This window comes from Pholcus phalangioides, unplaced genomic scaffold, assembly GCF_987345545.1.
Source record: "Pholcus phalangioides strain wild (caught in Gottingen) unplaced genomic scaffold, Ppha-v1.0 ptg000015l_1, whole genome shotgun sequence".
NCBI lineage: Eukaryota > Metazoa > Arthropoda > Arachnida > Araneae > Pholcidae > Pholcus > Pholcus phalangioides.
This window is the reverse complement of record NW_028301608.1, coordinates 19898479-19922219: the sequence shown is the minus strand read 5'-3', so window position 1 is coordinate 19922219 and position 23741 is coordinate 19898479. Positions and strand designations below refer to the sequence as shown.

The following is a 23741-nucleotide window of genomic DNA, read 5'->3' as shown; positions in this document are numbered from 1 at the left end:
ATTAACAGAACACCCTGTAGATAAGGGATCAAATTTAACCATCACATACAGTTTAAAATTGATTCCACTGCATCAGACAATGCACCAATAAAACAGTATAATCAGTATTCAGTTTAATATTTAATATATTTATTATGTGGTTAGGATTATCTAGGTTTATCCGTCTCATTGAAACATTAATTAAAAGGAATAAATTTCTCTTAAATAAAACCATACACTTACACTCTCTTCTACTCTCATTTCATGCATCACATCAAGTGACCTTGCCGTTTAAGCAAAATGTATTTTGAAGATTTGTTAACAAGTTGATTTTTTGTTGCTGTTTATTCCAATAGGCTAGCTATAACATCTAAAACCACAGCACCCATTGACAGACAAGGTATTTTGTCTACATTATAATAAATTTTCAACTTTGAACTTTAAAAAAAAAAGTCAGTCTGGCCTCCCTAACCCTTAAATTGCTCTTGTTGTAAATATATGAATGACACAGGAATAAAAAAAAGATTACTTTTTTAATTTCTTATGCACACAGAAAGCTGTAGTAAGCATGAGGATTACAGTAGGATTATAGTTGGGTAATATGAAATACCGGGTTTACCCCACTTTCAGGTATGCCCACCAAATGGAACAGTGATAAACTACTTGAAAATGTTCCTGTGATGCTCTATAGTGAGTGTTTATGAATTGTCACAATCATTATGTGCTATGGGTTAAGATTTGTTTTTTAATTTATTCATGCAAGTTTTCAAAATTTTTAATCATTATTGAAAGAGTGCCTAATATAATTTGAAACTAAGTGCAATGTACATCAAAAAATTACATTTTATTATGCTTTACTCATTTTTTAACTAGCGATTCCTTCTAGTTAGATGGGACACTACATTTTTTCAAAGATGGCCTATCGGGTTATTATGAGTATTATCTGAGATGGGCTTTGTTTCATCTACTGTGCCACACTGTATACGATGATAACAAGAGCAGGAGAGAAAAATTTTCGTCAGCACACACACACACACACACACACACAAATGCTCCTTCAACATCATTTAGTCAGAACTGAATCAAATTAAGCAGAGCTAGTTGCATTGCATATGGATAGTTTTAATATCATGTTTAATTCAGATATTGAAACAAATTGCACATTCACACATTGCAAATAAGGCAACAATATTGAGAAATTTACATTTACCTGATATTGTTAATATCTAATGGCCAACTGACCATTTGAAATATTCATCACTCACTGAAACGATAGGAAAAAATGACATACTCACCTGGCTGAACAATTTTACAAGCTGCTTGCTCTGTAAGTTATAAATCCTCTTATCGACTCCAGGCAGAAGCATCTTCATCCATAAATGCAGATCACCATCAAAGCCTTCTACATCACAATCAAAACTTTATTCTCAAAAGAATCATCAAAGAAGAAACAACATTATTATAACATTATGTATGTTACACGCTACAGGAAAAGTATGAAATCTGATATCCTATAGAATATCTGATGGTTTCAGGCAAAAGTATGAATATGACAATTACGCACGGATCAACACAACATGTGATTTGCATATTACAAATTATACACTTATTAATGTAAAGCTGGTAACATGTTACAGCTGATTCAACAATTTTCCAGCCAAGAACTAATCCCTCTGGTCCACCTGCCCAGCCCTTCTGCCTGTTGACACACAGTAGTGGTCGGCTGAAGTTGGTTTTCTAACTTTGAAGTGTGACTGCGAGCAAGTCTTCAATTGGAGAAAGTCTCTCCACAGAGAGCAGGCAACACAATACTGACATGAAACAAAAATTCAAGCATTTATCATTTTTGCTTCAAAATATGGCAGTACTAGCTATAACATGAAATAAACATAATTCTGGCAACATAAATATGTTAGGGCCACACATACATCTGACATATACCAATTTGTTAGAAATTCTATACAGGAATGTGTACAAATTGTGTTTACAAGAATGTATAAAAACAGGAAGCATGTATGGTTAATATTATCTGCTGGTTCTCTCATCTTATTATGTGTAATCTCTATCATATACACAGGCCAAATGAAAGAAATTAAGAGAGCGGCACTTCTCTTGAAAGATGGATCTCCCTGGTTATCGATTTGAGTCTTGTTCTATACTTGTCTCACCTAGCTAGTTAGTATTTAATTTGATTTTCAAGTGTCTGGTTTACAATTTTTTCCAATAAACCCAGAAGCATGCATAGGGAATGAATCAAAACTATTATCCAGGACCAGGGCCAATATGCAAAGGTTTGTGAATGGTTTACAACTAGCCATTTTGCAAACCAGCCAGATCTGAGACACTGGCCATGATATAAAAATATGTAACCGCTTTTTAGGTTTGGGTGTTCCTATGCGATTTGTAAGTGGGACTTTGAAAATCAATCAAATAACTGCATTATATGTGATGGGTAAAAACTAAATTCAAAGTTACATAAATTCATGAGTGACTTTGTTTAAGAGAAAATTGCATGAATACAAGTTGTTCAATATTTTTAATACACTTATATAATATGTTTTTTTATGTTTACGTGGGGAGAATATGCTTACTTTTATCGGAACCATGTTTCAAAAAATCAGCAAGGACAGCAGTTTTCATGGTATATTCATTCACTGATGCAATGTCTGCACAAACTTTACGAAATGTCCTGAATGCATCATCAACTGTTGGCTCTCTTTTACTTCCTAAAAAGAAAGGAAACAAGAAATGAAACGATCTTGATAATGAGCTTGAGGTATTATCAAGTAAATTCGTTAAAAAGTACATAAAAAATAAAAGAGGAAAAATATAGTATAAACACAACATTTTTAAAATTCTGATAATTGCTCAGACAGTTTTACAAAGTATTTTAAACTATATGTGATGCAGAGAGACCTCATGGATTAATGACCCTATTTATTATGTTTAGGTTTCAATGTTTCTTAAATTATGTTTTTTTTTTCATTTTTTTGTTATTTACTTTACTAACATGTTCTTGTGTTTGTTATTATTCATTGAATTTGCAATGCTTCAACCAGTACCATGAAATGGGGTATTGATGTGCCACTCCAGCTTTGTAGCCTTTCAGTGCATCCTGCAGGCCAGGGTGTAGAACTAGATGCCATGTGGAGTGCTCACCGGTAATGCTAATGTTGAGGGATGGTGGAATGTGAGGTTATATTTGCAAAAGGTTTTATTTGCATCCACCAAATTTTTAAATTTAAACTACCTATTGTTAAAAGTGTGTGAAACTTGGGCAAACTTTCTTTGACATACTCTCTAAGATGAATAATGTCACACAAATGGCATATTCCTATGGTGTTTTATTTACAATCTATACATGGAAATTCAAATAAAGTGGGCTTGGGGGTGTTAATGTCTCACAGATTTTTAAGCGTAACTTTTTTTTTCCGTCTTCTTTCTTGTTTGGTCTCCAATAAACTATCCCTTCTAGAAGTTCTGAATGAATAATATTTCAGATTTTTATTTTTAATGTGTTCTGTTCACTGGAGCGCAATTTTGGTGGTTGCACAAGGAGATTTTTGTACTGGCAGAATACCAGGCCAAACTCTACCCAGGTGAAATGATGACAAATTTTTGACTCTAGGGAGGCTCAAGTCTCAGCCATGAAAAGTAAAGTTTTGGGTTTGGCCCAAACCTAAAGAACTCTGGCACAAAAAGATTAGTATAAATAATAGAATTGCTCCTTCAGTGAAATTTGCATTCTATACATTTCTTGTAATAACCACCAAAGTTTCTTTTAGGGTAATAAAGTGTTAAAAGAAAATGTCTATTTTTCCCCCATTTATTTTCAACAACTTGAATGAATAAAATCTATTTTTCCCTGCAAATAAAAAACCATGCTCTATTTGATAGAAGAGGTAAAAATGTACCAGGGGTTGCTCAGAGTATGTATGGGTTTCATAAAGTGGGTGGCACATTGTTATCGCACCTTGGGTGGAAAAAATGTGCCAAAAAATTATGAATTGAAAGCTAAGGTATGTTGCTACATTGAATAAAAATTCTTCCCCGATATAATTTTTAAAGAGGGGTTATAATAAAAAACCTCCAAAAGAGGCACATTATTACCCCATTTTACTGTATAGGGCTCTTGACTCCTTGGCTGACTTCTTTTTTTTCCTTTGCATCTTTAATTCATGTCAGTATGAAGTGAATAAAATAAATTATGGTATTAAAACAGCATGTCTAGTATGTTATAAGTACAAATACAGTCAAACTTTAATATTTCTATGTGCTTCTGGCAATTGATATTACTCTGAGTTTTGAAAATCTGAGTTACAGAACTTTTCATTCACACAAAATATATTACACTGAAGATTAAAAAATACAAAAAATTGGGATATCGATAGTTTTAGTTATAAAAAGTAAGACAATTAAAGTAGTTTTGTAGGCAAGCTAACATGTAAGTAAAGTATGTAATCTTGATAATAGCATATGATCACAATAAATTGCGAGTTGTAATCCTTGTTAGGAGTAAATATTCATACTGAATGATATTGAACATGGAATTTTATAACAAAAAAATAAATTATACAAAAAAAAAAACCAAATGCATTGGGACTAATCATAAAAATGATATCTAACCTGAAGTGCTCGGTTTATGAGAGCTTGGACTAGCTTCTCTTTTCGATGATTTCTGCCCTGAAGATGGAAAGAAAAAATGGTTGTAATTGTTATTAACATGGCAATAATAATTTCAACAATGAATCCCACTTGATACACTATCATTAGGGCCATGCAACATAAATATGTTAAGGAGAAAACTCACTACTAGGGCTAGGATTTCTATGACTAAATCTAATGCTATGCACGCATTTTGCATATTTCACTAATTTTAAGCGACAGAGCATACTTTCATGATTTTCAGTAATTTTAGGGCATTTTTGATGATCTTCAAAATTTAAGGCATATTTTCATATTTTGGAGCATATTTTGCATATTCCAGAATAACAATGAAGAGGGATTTTTTTCCCCTGAAGCACTCTCTCTCTCTCTTCCCGCAATTGGTGACTTTAGCAATAATTGGCAATTTCCTGTAATTTCCCATATTTTTCTTCAGGAAATATGGTCAGTCTAGTTATAAAAGCATATTTTTGTTTTTAAGGTGTATTTTTAGTTTTTTTTAGGACAAATGCATTTTTTATGAACCATATTCTGTCTGCTTTTAGGTCACATAAAGCCTAGCCCTACTCATTACATGGTATAGTTCCTTGAAAAACATCCAGGCTGGCTCATCAACATATTCGTGCGAAGTGTGATGCCAATATTATTGCTGCAGCAAATAGCTGTTCCCCCATGTCTTTTTTAAACCAATTAGATATCACTTTGAAGAGATGGCTTGCCACTCTAAAATGGAGGGCAACAAGTCCACTCTGTATACTCTAGGTACCTTATTCAGAGCTGGACTAATTGAAGAGAAAAAATCTAGGCGCCAAAATAATTCTTACCCAAAGGAAAAGGTCCAAAATAATGCTTCTTTTGACTTTTTCACGGCATAGTGATCCTCTTTCATATTGGCAGATATGCTACTATAAATTCCAAACATTTTGTGCTGCTCTCAGCTTACAATTTAGTAACTATACAAAGAAAATTTTAAGTGCCAATACCAATTTTTTAGTCGCCATTGAAACCTGACACCTGAGATTTTGCCCAGTCCTGCTTTATTACATGGGGAATGTTCCAATATGAGGAGAGGGTATATGGGACTCTGCCTACAGGAAAAACCTTTCGAATGGAAACTTTTTAAATGTGATCTACTGCATCATAGAACGTATATGGATTTTGTGTGTGTTAAATGACATCTTTAAAAGACTCTTATTATTTTTGAAGATTTAAAAAATAATAATAAAAACAACACAAGAATTATGATGATGAAATTTCTGGCTAAGAAGATTTAGTACCTGGGCTAGTCTTTAACTTTTTGGCAGATTTTGGTGCAGCAGCTTTGTTCACATCCCAGAAATCTGCAAGTAAAAATGCAGACAAAAATTAGAGGGAAAATTTGAGGAAAAAAATGTTTGAAGAAATAAATAGTCAAATATTTGGCTATACATCACAAAACAAATGCAGATCGAATGTAAAAACTGCGGAAAAATACTTCAATCAGATAAAACTTTAAAAATATGCTGTCAAAAAAATAATGGGTGTCATCTTTTGTAAAAATTGAATGCATAGCAGAGAATTTTACTACATTCAAGCAAAAGAATTGATTAAAAATAACATAAGATGCACAGTTTGACTGTCATAGTTTTCCTACTACTTTTATAGACTGTTCTATCTGGAAACTGGAAGATAAATTTTAATCCAAAAATGCTATTTTATTTTTACTCATCCTTTATAACCTTACCAGTGATACAGGTTAAGAAGAACTGTTCAAGGCACCTACATCCAGGAAGAGATGCCATGGTTTTCTACATATAATTTGTGACAGCACAAATTTTGTTACTCTTTTAGAAAGCATACTGTCTGCAGTGGGCTGGTTTAGCATGATGCAGTTGGAAATAATCCTCATGTGAAAATTTCATTCATCAATAAGGAAATCTTAAGGAATAGAAGAAGGGGTGTCTTATAGTTTTGAAAAAAAAGATGAACTTTGAAGGAAAAAAACTTACACCAATAAATTTTTAAATATTTATTTTCATCCAGACCTCTAGAAAAAAAAATTGCACATAAGATGTAGAGGTGTGCAATATGCACCAAGAAATCCAGACGTTTTGATTTTTCTTCTGCAATCGACGGCCTACTTGTTTTTACATGTAATTTTCAGTTGGTATACAGTGAAATTTGTTACTCTCGGCCAGTGTTTATCAAACTGTGCATTGTGGCTCCCAGGGGTGTCGCCAACCTTTGTCAGAGGCATCACGACGAGCTGCAGATATTGATTTGTGTGCCTATTTATGCTTGGAAGTTGTTCTTTAATAAGTGAAAATATCCACTAAACTATTCTGGGGAGCCACAGATAAACCATGAATCAGGTGGTGACGAAAACCACTGCTCTGGGCTAAAGATCTTCAGCAGGCTCCCAAGCCAAGATTTTTGATGAGCCCTTTTATAGTAAATTTACAACAGGAACTAACAAATAATAGGATCACAACAGTTTTTGGGACTAGAGCCTTGTTGGCTTAACTTATGTGAGTGGACCTGAAAATTGCTTTCTTATGACCTCCTACAGAAACAGTTGGGGAGAGAAGACATACAAATCATAAACATTCGATATGTGTACCAAACTTTCTAATTGAAATGCATTTTATTTTCCTTCGGCTACTAATTATTGATAATTTTTGTCACACCACAGCCATTTTCTTCATGAGAGCACCAATTAGACTCAGACCTAGAATTTTTTGCCAAATTTGGAGGGCAGCAATTGAGTACTTTTCCCATATAGGCTCATCTCACACAGTTGCTGTTGAACCTTTATGTCAGAAAAGATTCTGACATGAACGAATCTGCAATCGTACTTGCGGCACCTATAAATATTCTTTGGTTTGTCACTTAAGCAAGTATGTCATCAACATAGATTACTGGGCCCCCTCCTGAAGGCTATACATCACTCTGCAAGGAGACCTACAATTCTGTTACAACAGATCTGATCAAATTACTAACAAACATATCTTATTTCCATAGAACATTTTTAGTTACCTTTAATATGCTTTCTCACTTCCTCCTTAATATCTTCGTCTATATCATCCCAACCTTCCAAATCATCCTCATCTTCAATTTTTTTCGTAGCAGCTTTGGAGCGAGACAGTTTCTGGAACACACATGGCATATGGAACCACTGCTTCATATCACCTTCAGCAAAAGGATTGGGAACCACAATACCGATTCGACAAAGTCCTTTATCTATCTTTGTCTTGCATTCTTTACATCCTGCAGTACCACGTTTTGCAATGTCGATACAGTATTTGTTTGATGCCATTCCTGAGAGATAAGAAGAAATTTCTCTAAAGCATTAAACACAAGTATATGGCAAGAAATTTAGATTACCTCTATTTAATGATTTGGCAATAAATCTGGTAACTTTGCGTCCTAACTTAACAGCACGTTAGAAAAACTAATGGGGGGGGGGGATATATAAAGGGGAGAGAAAAGGTATAATAAGAGAATTTTAAGAGAGTATAAGAGAATGTATTTCCTTTTAGTCCTCTTTTCACCCTCAGTGTTCTCTTTCGCTCTCAAATGTATAAAGTAGAAAGATACATATTCGTAAAAACAAAATCTTCTGTAGATAATAGGATTGCTATAAAGCTTTGCGATGGTGAAGAGAGAGGAAAGAAAACACAGAGAACTGGCAAGCCGACCCCTCATTTGCCAGACGAGTGCTCTCACCACTACTACTATGCACCTCGTCCATATTCCTCTGCGGAACTTCTAACAAATTGGTACATGTTGGAATGTGTGTGTATGTATAGTGAACCTTCCGTGAAGTTTGTTTCTGTGTAGTGCTTGTTATGTGTAATAAATTTTTCAAACTATGAGTTTTTTCTCAACTCATAGCGGTGAGTGAAGTGTAATAAATGAATAATTGAAACGTTGTAGGCCTGTTGCTCTCGGCGGCGAGACTTTTTAACGGGAAGATCGGCTTCAATAAAAGCATGATTGCGGCACCAAAATTAGTATATAAAAAAATTAATAAAAATCGAAGTACGATTGTACAACCTGAAAGAAATAAATGTGAAATGTGATATTCAGACATAATGGAATACAGCATAACATGTTATTTCTCACGGAGGCTACTAGGAACCCAGTGCTTGTTCAGTGGCTGGACTTAATAAACCATTATCGTGGGACAATGCAACCTATCAACTGATTTGTATATATCACCATGTTCTCCCCCCCCCCCCCGCCCCGCCAAGTGTTATGGGTGCAGGATGCAGAAAGATAGATGCAGCATTTCAACGAACAAACAAAAAATAAGCTCCGAAATGCTAACGACTCAATTTATTCAAATGTAGCGCTTGCTCCATGCAAAATCATATTATTAGTAGGGTCCTCTAGGGGCAACTCTTGAGATGATATCCAATGGCGAAAAAAAGGAGATGGGCAACCTAGAAACGAAAGATAACAATAGCAAACAGAAAAAAATGCCAACGGAAGAAAATGGCAGACCAGAAAGAAAAGCACCAACAGTTTTCGTTTTTCTCTTGGCGACTTCCCACCATGATTTCGGACGTTTTTCCTCACCAAAGGAAAAGATCACCAAGACATTACCAAAAAGGATTATACAATAGCTGACCTCTCTAAAAGCATGACTCTGTTTCGCTCTGAACAACTTCACACCAAGATTTCAGACATTTATTTTTTTTTTCGAAATTAACTTCATTTCACTCTTGATGACTTTTCACCCATGGTTTCAGACGTTTTTACAGCTAAAGGAAAAAAACCGCCAACACATCGAAAAAAATGAATTATACTATAACTGTTCCCAAAACTTTTACATACACTTCCATGAAAATAGGGAGTGCAGTTAAAACATCTATGGTTTAACGAAAATATTCAAGCATATGGCAACCTTAGTTATGCGGAATTCTCGCCAATTTTGGCTGAGTTTGAACTGAAGTTAATGTAATGCAATATTTTCAACAATTCACGCATGAGATCCAAACAACGTGGCATATTAGAATTAAAAGTTTTGTGTTAAATACTAAAAGTAATGCGATAGAAATAGTTTGAATAATTTCTTTAATGAGAAATTGTGAAATGAATTAAAGGATTTACCGATTGTGTAAACGATATTTTAGAAGCCAAGAAATAGCTTCGAACTCCAAAGGAGCCCGCCAAATAAATTCGAAATCAACTCCCTTCTCCACAATTGTGTTTACTATTTAAACTCCCCTTCAGATCAGATGTTCCAATAAAGATTACGATGACGATAATGAGGATTCAACGATTTTTATCGATAGTGCATTCTACTTAAAAGTATAATGACTATATTTTCTTGACAAAAATACTGGATATTGCCAATTGTCGCTAAAAACAATGCCAAAAGAAAGTTAAAAGTTGCTAACTATCGCCAATATCACTGAAAAATTGCAAATGGCTTGAAAAAGTTGCGCTATTAGAAATTGCAGTGGATTAAAATGAATTCCATAGAATTAAACGTGTGGACATGAGAAATATGTGAGATGGAAGATAAATTTCAATCCTTAATATACTAATCTCAGTGAGTGTAAGAAAGGGGTTCCGCTCGGAATGGCGATAAATTGTGGGTCCTGGTGAGATTACTACTAATCCGTGTCACTCCAACAGTGTGCAGAAAATGACAGTGGTGCGACAAAAATGATCAAATTAATATTCTAAAGCAGGAGTCCTTTGTCATAGGGGTCAAATTCTAACTTTTGTCATAGGGGTGCAATAGAAAAGCGGCCCTGACAAAGGATTTTTGATTAGTTCCTTTGTTAAATTGCTCTGGGGGAGCCGTAGATAACCGTTGATCACAGAAAGGGTTTCACAAGTGAAAAAAGTTTAGGATTATCTAAAGAATAAGAATTCAAGTTGGCTTATTAAATATACAGGGTGAAAATAAAAAAACTATCCCGACATATGGGCCCCTAACTATCATACCATTCACAGAAACTGAATGAAATTTTGGCATAAGGTGTTTTGATGTATGCGCTCAAGAATTATATGGAAAACAACAGTGTCACTCTAACAGTTACGGTTACAGTGAGAAAATTTCGAAAATATCAAATGGCAACACCAAGTTTTTTGTATTGGAATGTGATCTCCATTGTGAAAAACCCTAAATAGCGTTCGAACGGCAACTGTAGCATGAAAATCACCGGCGGTAGATAGTCTAAAAGTGAGGACAACCAATAAGGACAGAGAAGCAGCATAAAATAAAGCATTTTATTGTGTTTTCCACATGACCTTGTGGAGGACTAATCAGGCTTGGATCGAAACGGTGTGACGAATGAAACGAACATTAATGCTCTGGTGCACGGCAAAGTCCTTTTTACTTGCCTAGCTCCGGGGATTTTCGTGCTACAGGTGCCATTCCAACGCTATTTAGTGTTTTTCAGTATGGAGATCGCATTCCAATACAAAAAACTTGGTGTTGCCATTTGATATTTTCGAAATTTTCTCACTGTAACCGTAACTGTTAGAGTGACACTGTTGTTTTCCATATCATTCTTGAGCGCATACCTCAAAATACCTTATGCCAAAATTTCATTCAGTTTCTGTGAATGGTATGATAGTTAGGGGCCCATATGTCGGGATAGTTTTTTTATAATCACCCCGTATATAAAAGAGACTAGAATTTTTCTAAAAATAAATAAGTTTAATCGTCTAATTAATCGTATTTGGATTTGATTTCTAATGGGAATTTCTGGTATGAATTCCCTGGCAAAAGATAACCATTATAACAAAATCATAAAAATGTCAATGATCAGAAATTCAATTTGAAAACAACTTCAACCGTATATCTATACATGCGAGAAAAAGCACTGCACTAGGACACTCTTGCTGCCAATTATCAAATAAAACCAGAAGTATTTTGTTATGATTCGCCAATTACAGTTGGCGCAAGCTTTTCCACAATGTTGCCAAATTTTGAAGCTTAGAAATGAAACCTGAAACCTTGATTAGTGGAACCGGGGTGCCAACTGCAATTGTATGCAGCGCATACCCCCTGGGTCCTGTCCCTACGAATCCGAGACAGTAGTGCATTTGGTGCCATATGGATGGTAGATTGTTGTGTGAAATTCCTTAGAATTTGAAGAGCCTCATTAAGGGGATAGAAATGAGGGCACATGCGTGCGTACCCTCACACGCAACAACATCACTTGAGCATGTTTACACCAAATGGCGCCACTGTATTCATAACAAACCTATGTTTAAAAAAACAGTTATATTCCGAGTTCACCTCAGCATCATATCCGAAAAATAAATGTTTCCTTAATATCTTGGGCTGTGAAAAAGCCATCTATCTCTCTTTAAACCTATGTTTGTTATAAAATACCTAATGTTTTTCTGAACAAAAAGCATTTGCATGGTCTCCCCTTTTTTTTTTGTTGGGGTGAACTGCTTGAAATCCTCTGGCTGTTTATTTCTGAAAACCCATTTTGTTTATTTCTGAATAGAAGAAGGTGGAAGCTTAACCCAAGCGTCACACGGCACCCTTAACACACGGGGTCACAAGCCAGGGAATGGTCTAGGGAAGGACGATGGGAGGGGGACTTGGGTGAAACTTTCCATGGTGATAAGATATTTTGCTGTATAGCATTATATGATTTTTATGTAAGTTGGCAGGTTGGTACTTCTAACCAGGGTCGGATTAACCATTAAGCAAAATAAGCACGTGCTCAGGGCATCAAGAGAAAAGGGGCACCACAAAAAATGATGCAATAGTGTACTTTTCTTTTAATTCAAGTTTTTTTCACCGGCATCAACTATCTGGTAGAAAATCCTAAAACTTTAAGAGCACTTGATTGTACAGTTGAAGACCTTTATCGAAAGGTTTATCAGGGCTGCAACTAATTGAGGGTAGGAAGGGGGGTTCTGGGAAAGGAAGGTGCAAAGTTTACTATTTTGCGTTAAAAATTATGGGGAGGGGGGAGCCAAAATTGATACCGATTCCCCCAAGTAATACGGTACACTTTAGCCCTGAGGGTGACACAAAATCAGAGAAACTAAGTTAATTGCAAACAAGAACTTGTGTCAATGCTCAGTATTTGCATTGAAATTTTGCTTAATTTCCATAAAGTACAATCCCAGAGCTGTTTCAATAGCATCATAGGCCACCGGTTAAAAAAAAAATCTGAGGTCCCCTCCCCCATTTAGCTACAAATACCTGAATACCAATTTGCATCCTTACTCATTCCAAAACTTTAACCAGATCAAATTGTCATGAGGCCTCCCTGCAATCGATGCTACCGAGCCTTGGGATCATATAGGCCTTGATTGAAATGATTTTCCTAAATCTCCCCTTAAAAAAATTTCTTACCAATTTACACACTTATTCTTGAAATTGTAAACAGATCTAATTGTCATGAGGTCCCGGGTCATGCATTTAAGGTAAAAGGTTAAATGTAAAGAGGGGGGAGGAGCACCGAAATCATTTGCGTGCTTAGGGCCTTCATATGGGTTAATCCGGCCCTGTTTCCAACCAGGTGGAGGTGGCCCTGAATATTCGTTTGTCAGGAGGGGGGGGGGGAAGGGGAGGCATGATACTCTAGAGAAGGCAGAAAGTAACAATTGAGGAATTGGGGTCACGACTATGATATCTGTCTTACTGAGATGTTGTCAGTTCTGTAATTACTTAACAAGAGAGACATGGGATATGAATATTAATATTTTAGTCATACTTATCACAATATAATTATTTATAAAACTGGGAAGAAATTTAATCCCTGATTCCCTCAACGAATAAAAATTCAAGTTGCGTCGTTGAAAATACGGAAAAGAATGAGGCATTTTGATAAAAAAATAGTCGAGATAGACAAAATTACGGAGAAATGCAGCATGACTTGGGAAAATGCTGGTCATATGTGGTCACCCTACTTTTATCAGATCACAGTAATTTTGAGCACAGTGGTATGAACCATCCGCCAATTACATCTAATTCCAAATTCGAACTTTACCCGTAAAGGTTGCAGGGCTACTCCTATACATTTCAATCCCATATCTTATCATTTATGAATAAAGTTCCTAATTATTTGAAAGGCATAAGTACATGGAAGTACTAAAAATATGATTTAAAAAATGATAAGTTTTGATATGATCATGATGAATCAAGTTTGATATTTTTATTATCTTTTTTTTTATTTTTATTTTTTTAAATTTATGAATTTAATGATCACATTAAAAACACTTAGAACTTTTTTTAAATTTCTTTATAGTAAAAAATATCTAAAGGATTATTATTTTATTCCCTCTCAATATTTTGTGAAGTTTTTATTCAGAAATATTTTTGTTTATGATTCAGGATTAAAGAGCGACAGACGAACATAAAGAAGTTTGGGTGAAGTTTTTTCCAATCAAGGGTGCTTACTGCATTTGCATGATTAATTCGTTATAATTAATAATATTTTATGTGAACATATATTCATAATAGCATGGAGAAAAAACTATTTTTAGTCGAATCATGTATTCGGGGTGCTGAGGTTAAATATTTGAAAACAAGGCCGTAGCGGGGGAAAGGGGTGCGGGGACTTGGAGGTCTGGTCCCCCGAAATGTGAGAAAACGATCGAAAGAACGGGAAAATATGGCTAAATCTATTGTTCTATCACTTTGGCCCCCCCCCACCCGAAATGAAAGTGCACCCCCCCCCTCCCCCACGAACAAAATTTCTGGCTACTGGCCTGTTTGAAAACACCGCGAGGAAAAAAATCTTTCCCTCAAATCTAAGGAACCTATTTCTTCCTAAAGAAGATATGGCACCTGTTAAAATAGTTCGACAAACTTATCCTATAAAGTGTTATAACATCTTTTACCTGTATAAATTATGTATTTTAATCACCTCCAAAGGTTTGAGTTGTAACACACCCCCTTCCCTCTTGGTTATGATTTACATCCAATGCGAGGATTATTTATTAAACTTGCATTTATGTGATAAAATGTGATTCTATGAATGTGGTTCTAGTACACCTCAATACTCTTGATACATATCCATTATACGCTTCTATAGTGTTTACCATTGATGGAGAATCAGTATTAAAAAGGGCTATTCCTGCATTTTTCTTAAAATTTCGTGGGTCGAGCTCATAGAGTTTAATCGGAAGCTATCAGAATTGAATTAACTCATTTGTTTCCCCCCGAGGTACAATCGACGAGAAGTTTCTGCATCATTGGCTTTAGTCATAAACCGTCAAGCAGTGTCGAATAGTGATTGCGCATCGTCACCTATTTTGCAAACATCTAGGGAAATATCAAGTGAAAAGGTTCATTTCGTAAAATTTTCGTCTTCATTGCAAAATCTTCTTTCTTACGAGAAATTTAGACCTTTAAGGAAACCCATGAAGCGAAAGTAATGTTCGGGTAACATCAAAAGAATAATTATGGGTGAGAGTAATAGTGATGGAATTTCAAAAATTGTTAACGTGCTTTTAAAAATTGAAATAACAAAATTTAATGTTTTTATTGTAATAATGGTTTTATCAGAAAACACTACGTTTTGCTTTACGATGTAAATAAATACAAATTGAAATTCTTTTTAATATACATATTACATTAATTTTTTTAATATACATATTACATTAATTTTTTTAATATACATATTACATTAATTTTTTTAATATACATATTACATTAATTTTTTTAATATACATATTACATTAATTTTTTTAATATACATATTACATTAATTTTTTTAATATACATATTACATTAATTTTTTTAATATACATATTACATTAATTTTTTTTAATATACATACTGAATTAATTCTTTTTATTATGTATAATACATAATTTTATACAGATACAACAAAACACCTCTTTTGCGCACACCGTTTGTTATTGAAGAAATTTGAAAAAAAGAGTAAGTAGTTATTATTTTGCCGTAAAGAAAGATGATCATTGAGCGGGATTTCACAATACATTGGTGTATTAAAAGAAATTAATATTTTATTTTATTTAAGTGGTTTTAATATTTCCTGATCCGCATTATAACTGCCACAGTGGAAATCACTAAATCTTCTACAAAAATTGCCACCTACGTTCAAGAAATTTTTTTTTATTTTCTGTTATCCTCTCAACACAAAATAATAATAAAATAAAACAAAAGGAAGAGAAAAACTATAGTTTTCTGTTAATTGTGCTTAATCGTATACTACCTTGAAGGGAAATACAAATACAAATTCAACGGGCCAAATAAAACAATACATTGGACGGAAATTTTTTTGATTAACATAAACTATAATGTTTTTTTAAAAATCAATAATTAATCATTATATATATATAAATGTGATTTTTTTTTATTCATCATAATATATTTGGTATCCATTACAGCAATAAAATCGATCAACAGTAAACTATATAAGTTTAGGAAACATGTTCATCGATTAGGGAAATAATTTAATGGACAATACTCCTATGAAAGATCCTTGAAAAATTAGAAATATGTAGTTTTATAAAGTTTTATAGATTCTTTGTGAAGTACCCTTTTGTTTCGATAAATTCCTTTTGTATTTATCACCGCTTATTCATATCAATAATTGGAACAATCATGGGATATTTTTATTTCCATTTTTTCGTCTTTTGTTTCTAACTTTTCTGTGAGAAATAAAATGCTATTAATGAGCGTAAGAAATTAATAAAACTCTCAAAATAATCCTTTTAAAAATCGCGGGGATTAAATTTCGAGACACCGAAGTATTTTTTTTCCCACCCACTTGGTAGGTTAAAACGCATTCCTGAGTTAAATGGATGGCGATGATGATGTCGAGTTACGATAATAGCCATAATCGCTTCAGAACATAATCTTCAGATGGAGGCATCAAATGAGAAAAAACTGGTGCTCGTACGCAATTAATTCTAGGCATCTCATTTCATGCTATATATATATATAATTATATATTTATTTTTTCCTCGATATCTTTGCACAAAATGTCTTTTGAAAGCATAATATTTCCCGACAAAATGTTGGCGAATAAAGGTTATCTTCAACAACAAATATGAGAGAGACACACAGCATATACGACAGATCATTGTGAGAAGTATACTAACATCAATTTACATTAACTTCCAAAGATGAAGACTTTTATTGTACCTAAATGTAATTAGATGACACTCCACTTGACTTATTTTGTTAATAATATCTATCATTCCATTTAATATTCCGCATTCTATCTACTTATATGAATAGCTAACGGAATATTTTTTCATTCTCATTCTACCCCAATTTCTTTTCCCCCCAATTTTGCTCAAATTTTCTTAAATTTAAATATCTCAGCAAACATTGCACTTAAAAACGTGGAACTCCTTTTGATGGCTTCAAGAAAAACAGGGCAACAACTTTCTAATTGGGTTTTTGGGCACAGGGTGTCAATATAAAAAGTTCATTTTTTTTGTTTTAATAACTACACAACACCTAGCAATAGAACGATGTATCTGAGATCCACACGTTTTTTTTGGATACTTTTTCTAGTTGGAAGCATGTTTCTAAGATCAACAGTTCACCAGTAGTTCGAGGAGTTAGCAATGCACCCTGTATATGTAATCACTATGTTTTGGCAACTTGCCACTGTATTGGCAAGTTTTGAGTAGCTCAAAATTTGCCAGTTTTCGGGACTGTAGACAAGTAGAATGGCTCAACCATTTTATTTTTTATTCTCAATAAATAGCAATTGCACTTTTTGACAATTAAAGATTTTTTATAACTTGAACTTAGTTTATGTTTCGCAATTTGTGAACGACACACACACTTCAAAAATATCGTTGCAGAGGGATTTATCGCTTGTCGAGTATCATTGTAGTGAAGTTTCACTTTATCTGTGTTTATATAAATTTCAGGGTAAATTACCATAAAACTAATTTTGAATAAATTATTCGGGAAATGTCAAATAATTTCATTTCCTGTCACAGAGTTTTTTTTTTCCTTAAAAAGGATGAGCAAAAAAGTTCCAAGAGTGTAAAATTATTCGCTAAATATGCTAATAAGTATTCGAATGCATGAAAGATTTTATCGAGAAGTTATGAAGAAGTAATTGAATCACTGTGATTCGATTACAACGGCTACAAAACTAATGAGAACACGGGAAAAGATTCGCGCAAACAGCGCAGATTGTCGTGAGGAATTAATTAAATATTGTTAATGATTACGGAAATGTCAGGTAGTTTATTCAAGAAATATAACAAAGTCGAAAAACTTTCCCCCGGTTGCTTACTTTACTGTGCGGCAGAATTATTAATAATATTCAGAGGACTCTATTCCCAGCGATCACGGAATAAATCAAAATTAAACGTCAAGTTACGTACTAAAAATGCCCTCCAGGTTGAAGGCCTTGGTACTCATTCAATAAGAAGTGTTTACTTATGAAATAGTGCTTTTAATTACGGAAAATTTTTAATATACTCTATCTAGTGTGTTTGTTTTCTCATTAAATGAATTTATTGTTCAAAGGGGACTGCGGTTTTAATCGATTACAGGCATTCGATGCCCACCTACGTAACATGCGTGTTCAACTTTCTACTACTGAACCACAAATGCATCTCGTCCATATTCCTCTGCGGAACTTCTAAGGAATTGGTACATGTTGGAATGTGTGTGGATGTATAGCGAACCTGATACCACTACACCATCGGCCATCAGTTTTTTTAACTATGTGTTCAACTTTCTACTGCCTCATATCACAAATTCACAAAAATTTGTGTACACATGCACAAAGTAATATAAATATTATCAATCAGATTTTTTAAATTGAACCCTTCCCGTAGTGTCTAGATAATAATATAACCGAAGTTCCCCAATATATAAAGAAACGATAGGAATTTGATCATTATTTGTTATTACCTACTATTACTGATTGATCTAAATGGGAAAAGAAGAAATGATAAAAACTTCAAAATACATAAATCTCATACACAACTTGTCCAGAAAGTGTCAACCGTTGGCTGTAAACAAAAACTTTCAATTATAAAAATTATTTAGAAAAGTAAACATTATTATTCCGGAAGTTCCGGCAAAATGCCATAAATGTATTTTTGAACTTTTTCTGCATTTATAAATGCCTATTTTAACATAGTTTTAAATTTATTAGTGAATTTCAGAGGCCCTAATCTTCTGCAAAACTTGGATATTTTGAGCATTTAAAACAAAAGAATTGCTCTTTTTAAAATTTTCCAACTCTCAGTTATTGGTTAACATCAGAAAGCCCCTCCTCTTCCAGTCCTCCTTTAAACTCGAATAATTGATCTGACAGATAGGGAACTTGATGTTGCCAACTTTGCTTTGACCAGATTTTGTTAGACGTGAATGAGTTTGTTTCAGATGAACGCAGCCCATGTTATAAAAGCAGACGAAAATCAGAAATTTGTTTCCCCACATGATTCCCATAACATGTCTCGCTCAGGCATTAAACTACATTGTATATGTACAGCACGTCATGACAAAAACAGTGGAATATCAATCATAATCACTCAATTTATTAATATCAGCGAGTGGTTTGAAACCTCATTTATTTGGTTTATGATTATTTGGTTAAGCCTAACTATTCTGCCGTTCAACAAGTTTATGAATTACTTATTAATTTTACACCAACCTCTTGGTGATAGCTAAAAAGATGCCTTTTCAAGCACAAAAGAAAAGCTGAAAATCCGCAACTTTGAAATTAAATATATCGCTCGATTTTATGATAACATGATGGAACTTGTTTTATTTGCAAAGACGAACTTTTTCTAATAATAACTTTAGAGACTTTGGGGGAAATATAAAAAGTTTGATTATGTTATTTTTCAAAAATAAATTTTTGTATGAAAAAATAGCAAAATGTGCCTTAATATGAATATTTACTTTATTCGAAACATTTCTGCCATGAAATGTTTTTGTCTACGACCAATTGGTTGAGGAGGAAAAGGTAATACTGGAAAAATACTTTCTGTGCACACTATATAATAATTTCCTCTTCATAAAACGCTGTTTGCTTCTGGTATATGAATCCATTTCCAGACTAATAACTAATACGTTATTTGACAGGATCTTAAACATCGAAATATGAAGGTTTTTATTAGAGCGAGAAATTTCAAGATGTCTATCAAGTTGGGTGTCCTCATTTAATGATACTCTTAATGTAGTGCAGCCAGTTTTATTTTGAATAACGTGAAAGAATTTATGGTTCTTCTTCCATGATGGTTCCCCGTAAGTGATATTTCTTTTCTTATGATTAAATTTTTTCCTCAACCTTTCATCGTTGATTGAGCTCATTAATCATCAGCTGCCATAAAAAATACGACAGCTTCGTTCATTATTATGAAGATAAAAAACCATGATTTTGCTTTTTACAAATATGATAAGTAGTTAAAAAAATTTTAAGTTTAAAATTGTCAATTATGGCGTTATCATTTAATTACTCGCAGTGATGATGTAACCCATCTATACTTATTCTATTCTCATATATATTTTTTTAAACTATTCATTGTAAACCTATATATATTGTATAAAGACAAATTCATTATACAAGGGGATTCTAAATTCGTGAGACAAATTTCAAGAGGTGATATAAAACCATTAAACAAATAATTTTGATCATAGAATGTGTGGTCGAATTGCAAAAGCAAAGGTGGTAGAGGGGTAGTTTTAGACAGTACCAAACAGCATTTCACTAAAAGCAAACATCATATTTTTCTGAGGGATTTGCTGTAATAAGTACAATAAACCATTCGAGAGTGCAGGGTATGGCAATGCGATAGGCCTTCTCATTGTGTAACCTGGGTAACGCAAATTCATCCATGTCATTGATAATTGTTTGGCGCAGCATAACCTTGATGGTCCTTGCACCAATAAAAAGCAAACTCCAAAATCCAGTCCGAAGGTGCATATCACCCACGAACAGTTCATAGCACAAATCGAACATATCCGTCAGAAAAATATATTTGTTTTTAGTGAAGTGTGCTATTGAGCACTCTCTGAAAACAACCTTTACCACCTTTGGTATTGCAGTTCGACCTCACATTCTATGATCAAAAATGCTTGTTTAAGTGTCGTATATCATCTCTTAAAGTTTGTCTCATGAATTTAGAATCACTCTGGACAGGGTGTTTCATAAGGATTGTCCAAAAGTTATGAATATGGTTGATTCTAAAATTAAAATATGTTGATGTGAAAATTTACCAGCAAAAAAACGAAAAATTCAGTTGTGATTGAGCTTGACTCCCGTAAAGTGATAGATAACTGGTGTGAATATCTCTCAAAATTAAATTTTTATACTACCCCCCCCCCCCCAAATGAGAGAACCGGTTAATTAGGGAACTTTGCACATTTTTCCATTATACAAAAAATAGATTTAACTCATATAAACTATATCATCATCATCATCATCATCATCAACAACAACAACAACCATTTACAATCCACTTCTGGATGAAGGTCTCCTCTAAATTTTTCCATTCTGCTGTCTGATGCTTTAGCCATCCAGTTGACTCCAGCCTATACAAAATATATAAATTATATAGAATCCATTAAAAATCAACTATAGATATCGAATATTTTTTGGCTATTCTTACGTACTTCCGTCTCAGACATTTTCAAACATCGAAAACACGTAAAAAACTTGGTACACAACACACGGTCTTTGCGCCGGGAAAGCAAGGTTTGAAAAGGACTAAATGGTACATTCAGAAGACTGATATCAATCTATATTAAATCTGAATAAATACGCGGATCGGAATAAAATGATCGTTTTCACTGTAGCAAACGTGTTTTGTCCAGGAGCTTGATAGCGATATTGAATATTAAGCTATTACTTACTTTAAACTTGTCAGCCTTTTACGAAAAGGCAGATACTGTGTTTTGCACTTTTTTTTGCCTGTTCAGAATATTGGAGTAATATGCTGTCGCTTTTCTATTAGAACATCACATTTTGAAAAATAATAATATTTTTTTTTCTCTGCGTATCCAAATCTTGAACACTTGATCAAAAATAATGCAAAAATACTTCGCAATCTACTAATTTTTCCACTTAGCTCATCTAATCTACAAGAATGATAATACTTGGTATCCAACATTTGCAGTAAATAAAGATTAAGGACCACAATACATTCAGTTACACAAAAATTAATTTTAAGACGCTACCACATGAAATGTGTTCCATTAAAAGCCACAGGAAAAGAAAAATATTAAAAATCCTGCCTGAAACAACGTGGGTGAAGTAAAAACCCCATGAAGAAAAACCGTTAGCACTCAAGATGTTTGTTATATCAGAAAAAGCTTTTAGAAAATCATTTGCATTGTTACATGTTATGGAAATAGTCAAAAACAATATGTCCAAGAATTCTAATACTTATAATAGAATTAAAATTAGATAAAAAGTTAACTTTAAATTCTTTTGTTTTGTCAAAAATTATGATATAAGCAATGCAATTAAACAGGCAAATTTTCAAGTCAAGGATATTAATAGTAGCAAAAGCAAAAGTGCAATTCGAGAGATCTCCAACGTAGTTCATAAAACAGAGGTAATCCTGAAATGCAGAGAACAGGTGAGATTCAAATCAGTCAATTTAACTGATTCTTAGTCACATAGTTAAGACTTTTCTGGAATCTATGACTGGAATTTATTGACATGCCGGAAAATACGGGAATTCATGGCATGCTGTTCTCCCTTGATGTTTCCCCGCATGCCGTCTAAAGAGGTGGAACACGGTATTATGTTTTATTTTTATAATTTTCGTGCTATCGAAAGATAAAAAATTTAAAAATATTATTTACTAGTAACCTTTTAACTTGAAAAGCTCATTGAAAAAAAACACAGATTACAAATATGTTTATTTTTTCAATTTTTTTCGAACAAACAAAAAGTTTTTAGTAAATTTTCAAAAACTTCATAAGGAATTAACACAGTTTCATGATTATTTATGTATATATTAAATTTAATATATTGATTTACATAATCGAACTTGGTTAATTCGAAGTCCAAAGTGTCACTGGAAAAAGTTAAAACTACATAAAATTCGAATTATTTTCACCTAAATCTGTAAAATGACTACAAATTGCAACTTAATCATCAACATTCACATTCACATGGGATAATAATTACCAATTATTAAAATTTTATCATCGAAATTGAAAAAAAATAAATAAATAAAAATTTTATCGTTTTACGAAATTGTTTTCCAAATTTACCAAAAATTAAATATCCAGAAAATTATGCATTCAACTATGAAAAAAAAACTAAATTAAATACAAATACAAATACAACGCCACAACAGGCAAAATGCCCAACGAGGTGGCTGATAAAAAGATGCCCATAAAAATATGGATGTCATATGTTTCAAAAATACAGCAACCCAATTAAAAATGCAATTAACACAAATTACAAACAATCAAATTGAAAATTAAATTTAAAGTTCAAAATTCGAAGTTAGAGTGCAGCACCTAAGGTAGCTATGTACACTTAACTAGAAATTATACAAGTGAAAAATTAGAACAAAGACAAACAAAAGAAAAATGGAGTTAATGGAACAATGAGAAGGCCTTTCTAAAATGAGAATCCTCCCCCCTCCCCAAATTGTCCCAAAAGCAAAAAAAGGCTTCTCATGATTGTAAACCGAAGATGGGCATATTTTACCATCCGTTCCTCCAACATTTTTTACAAAACAAGCTTTGGAAATCCAAAAATATGAGAAAAATCAAAATAGAATTATTGAGAAATACAAAAATGTTAAAACCACTAGGAAAACATGTAAAATACATCAGTTACACAAAAATTTATTTTAAGACACTACCACGTGAAATGTGCTCCATTAAAAGTTATAAGGAAAAGAAAAAATATTAAAAATCCTAACTGAAACAATACAAGTGAACTGTAACCAACATAAAGAAAAATGGAAAACCGTTGGCACTCAAGATGTTTGTTATACCAGAAAAAGCTTTTAGAAAATCATTTGCATTGTTACATGTTAACTAATTTTTGAAAATTATCCAAAAAAAATATTTTCAAAATTCTAATACTTATATTAAAATTAAAATTGGATAGAAAGTTAACTTTAAATTTTTTTTCTTTTGTCAAAAATTCCAGTATGAGCAATAAAACTAAATTGGCAAATTTTAAAGTCAGGGAAATCAG

At 33.2% G+C, this 23741-nt stretch overlaps 1 protein-coding gene across 2 annotated transcripts in view; it reads right to left on the bottom strand.

Moving 5' to 3' along the window:
* The window catches only part of DNAlig3 (DNA ligase 3), a 74408-nt gene extending 64511 nt beyond the window's left edge, over window positions 1-9897 (bottom strand). For both annotated transcript variants that reach the window (XM_089243119.1, XM_089243120.1), the window contains exons 1-6: window positions 9739-9897; window positions 7660-7941; window positions 5922-5984; window positions 4606-4662; window positions 2571-2705; window positions 1275-1381 (exon numbers count right to left, since the gene is read on the bottom strand). In XM_089243119.1, coding sequence (XP_089099245.1) covers window positions 1275-1381; window positions 2571-2705; window positions 4606-4662; window positions 5922-5984; window positions 7660-7939 — 642 coding nt within the window. In that variant the 5' untranslated portion in view covers window positions 7940-7941; window positions 9739-9897. The remainder of the gene's footprint in view (window positions 1-1274; window positions 1382-2570; window positions 2706-4605; window positions 4663-5921; window positions 5985-7659; window positions 7942-9738) is intronic.
* Between the last annotated feature and the right edge of the window lie 13844 nt (window positions 9898-23741).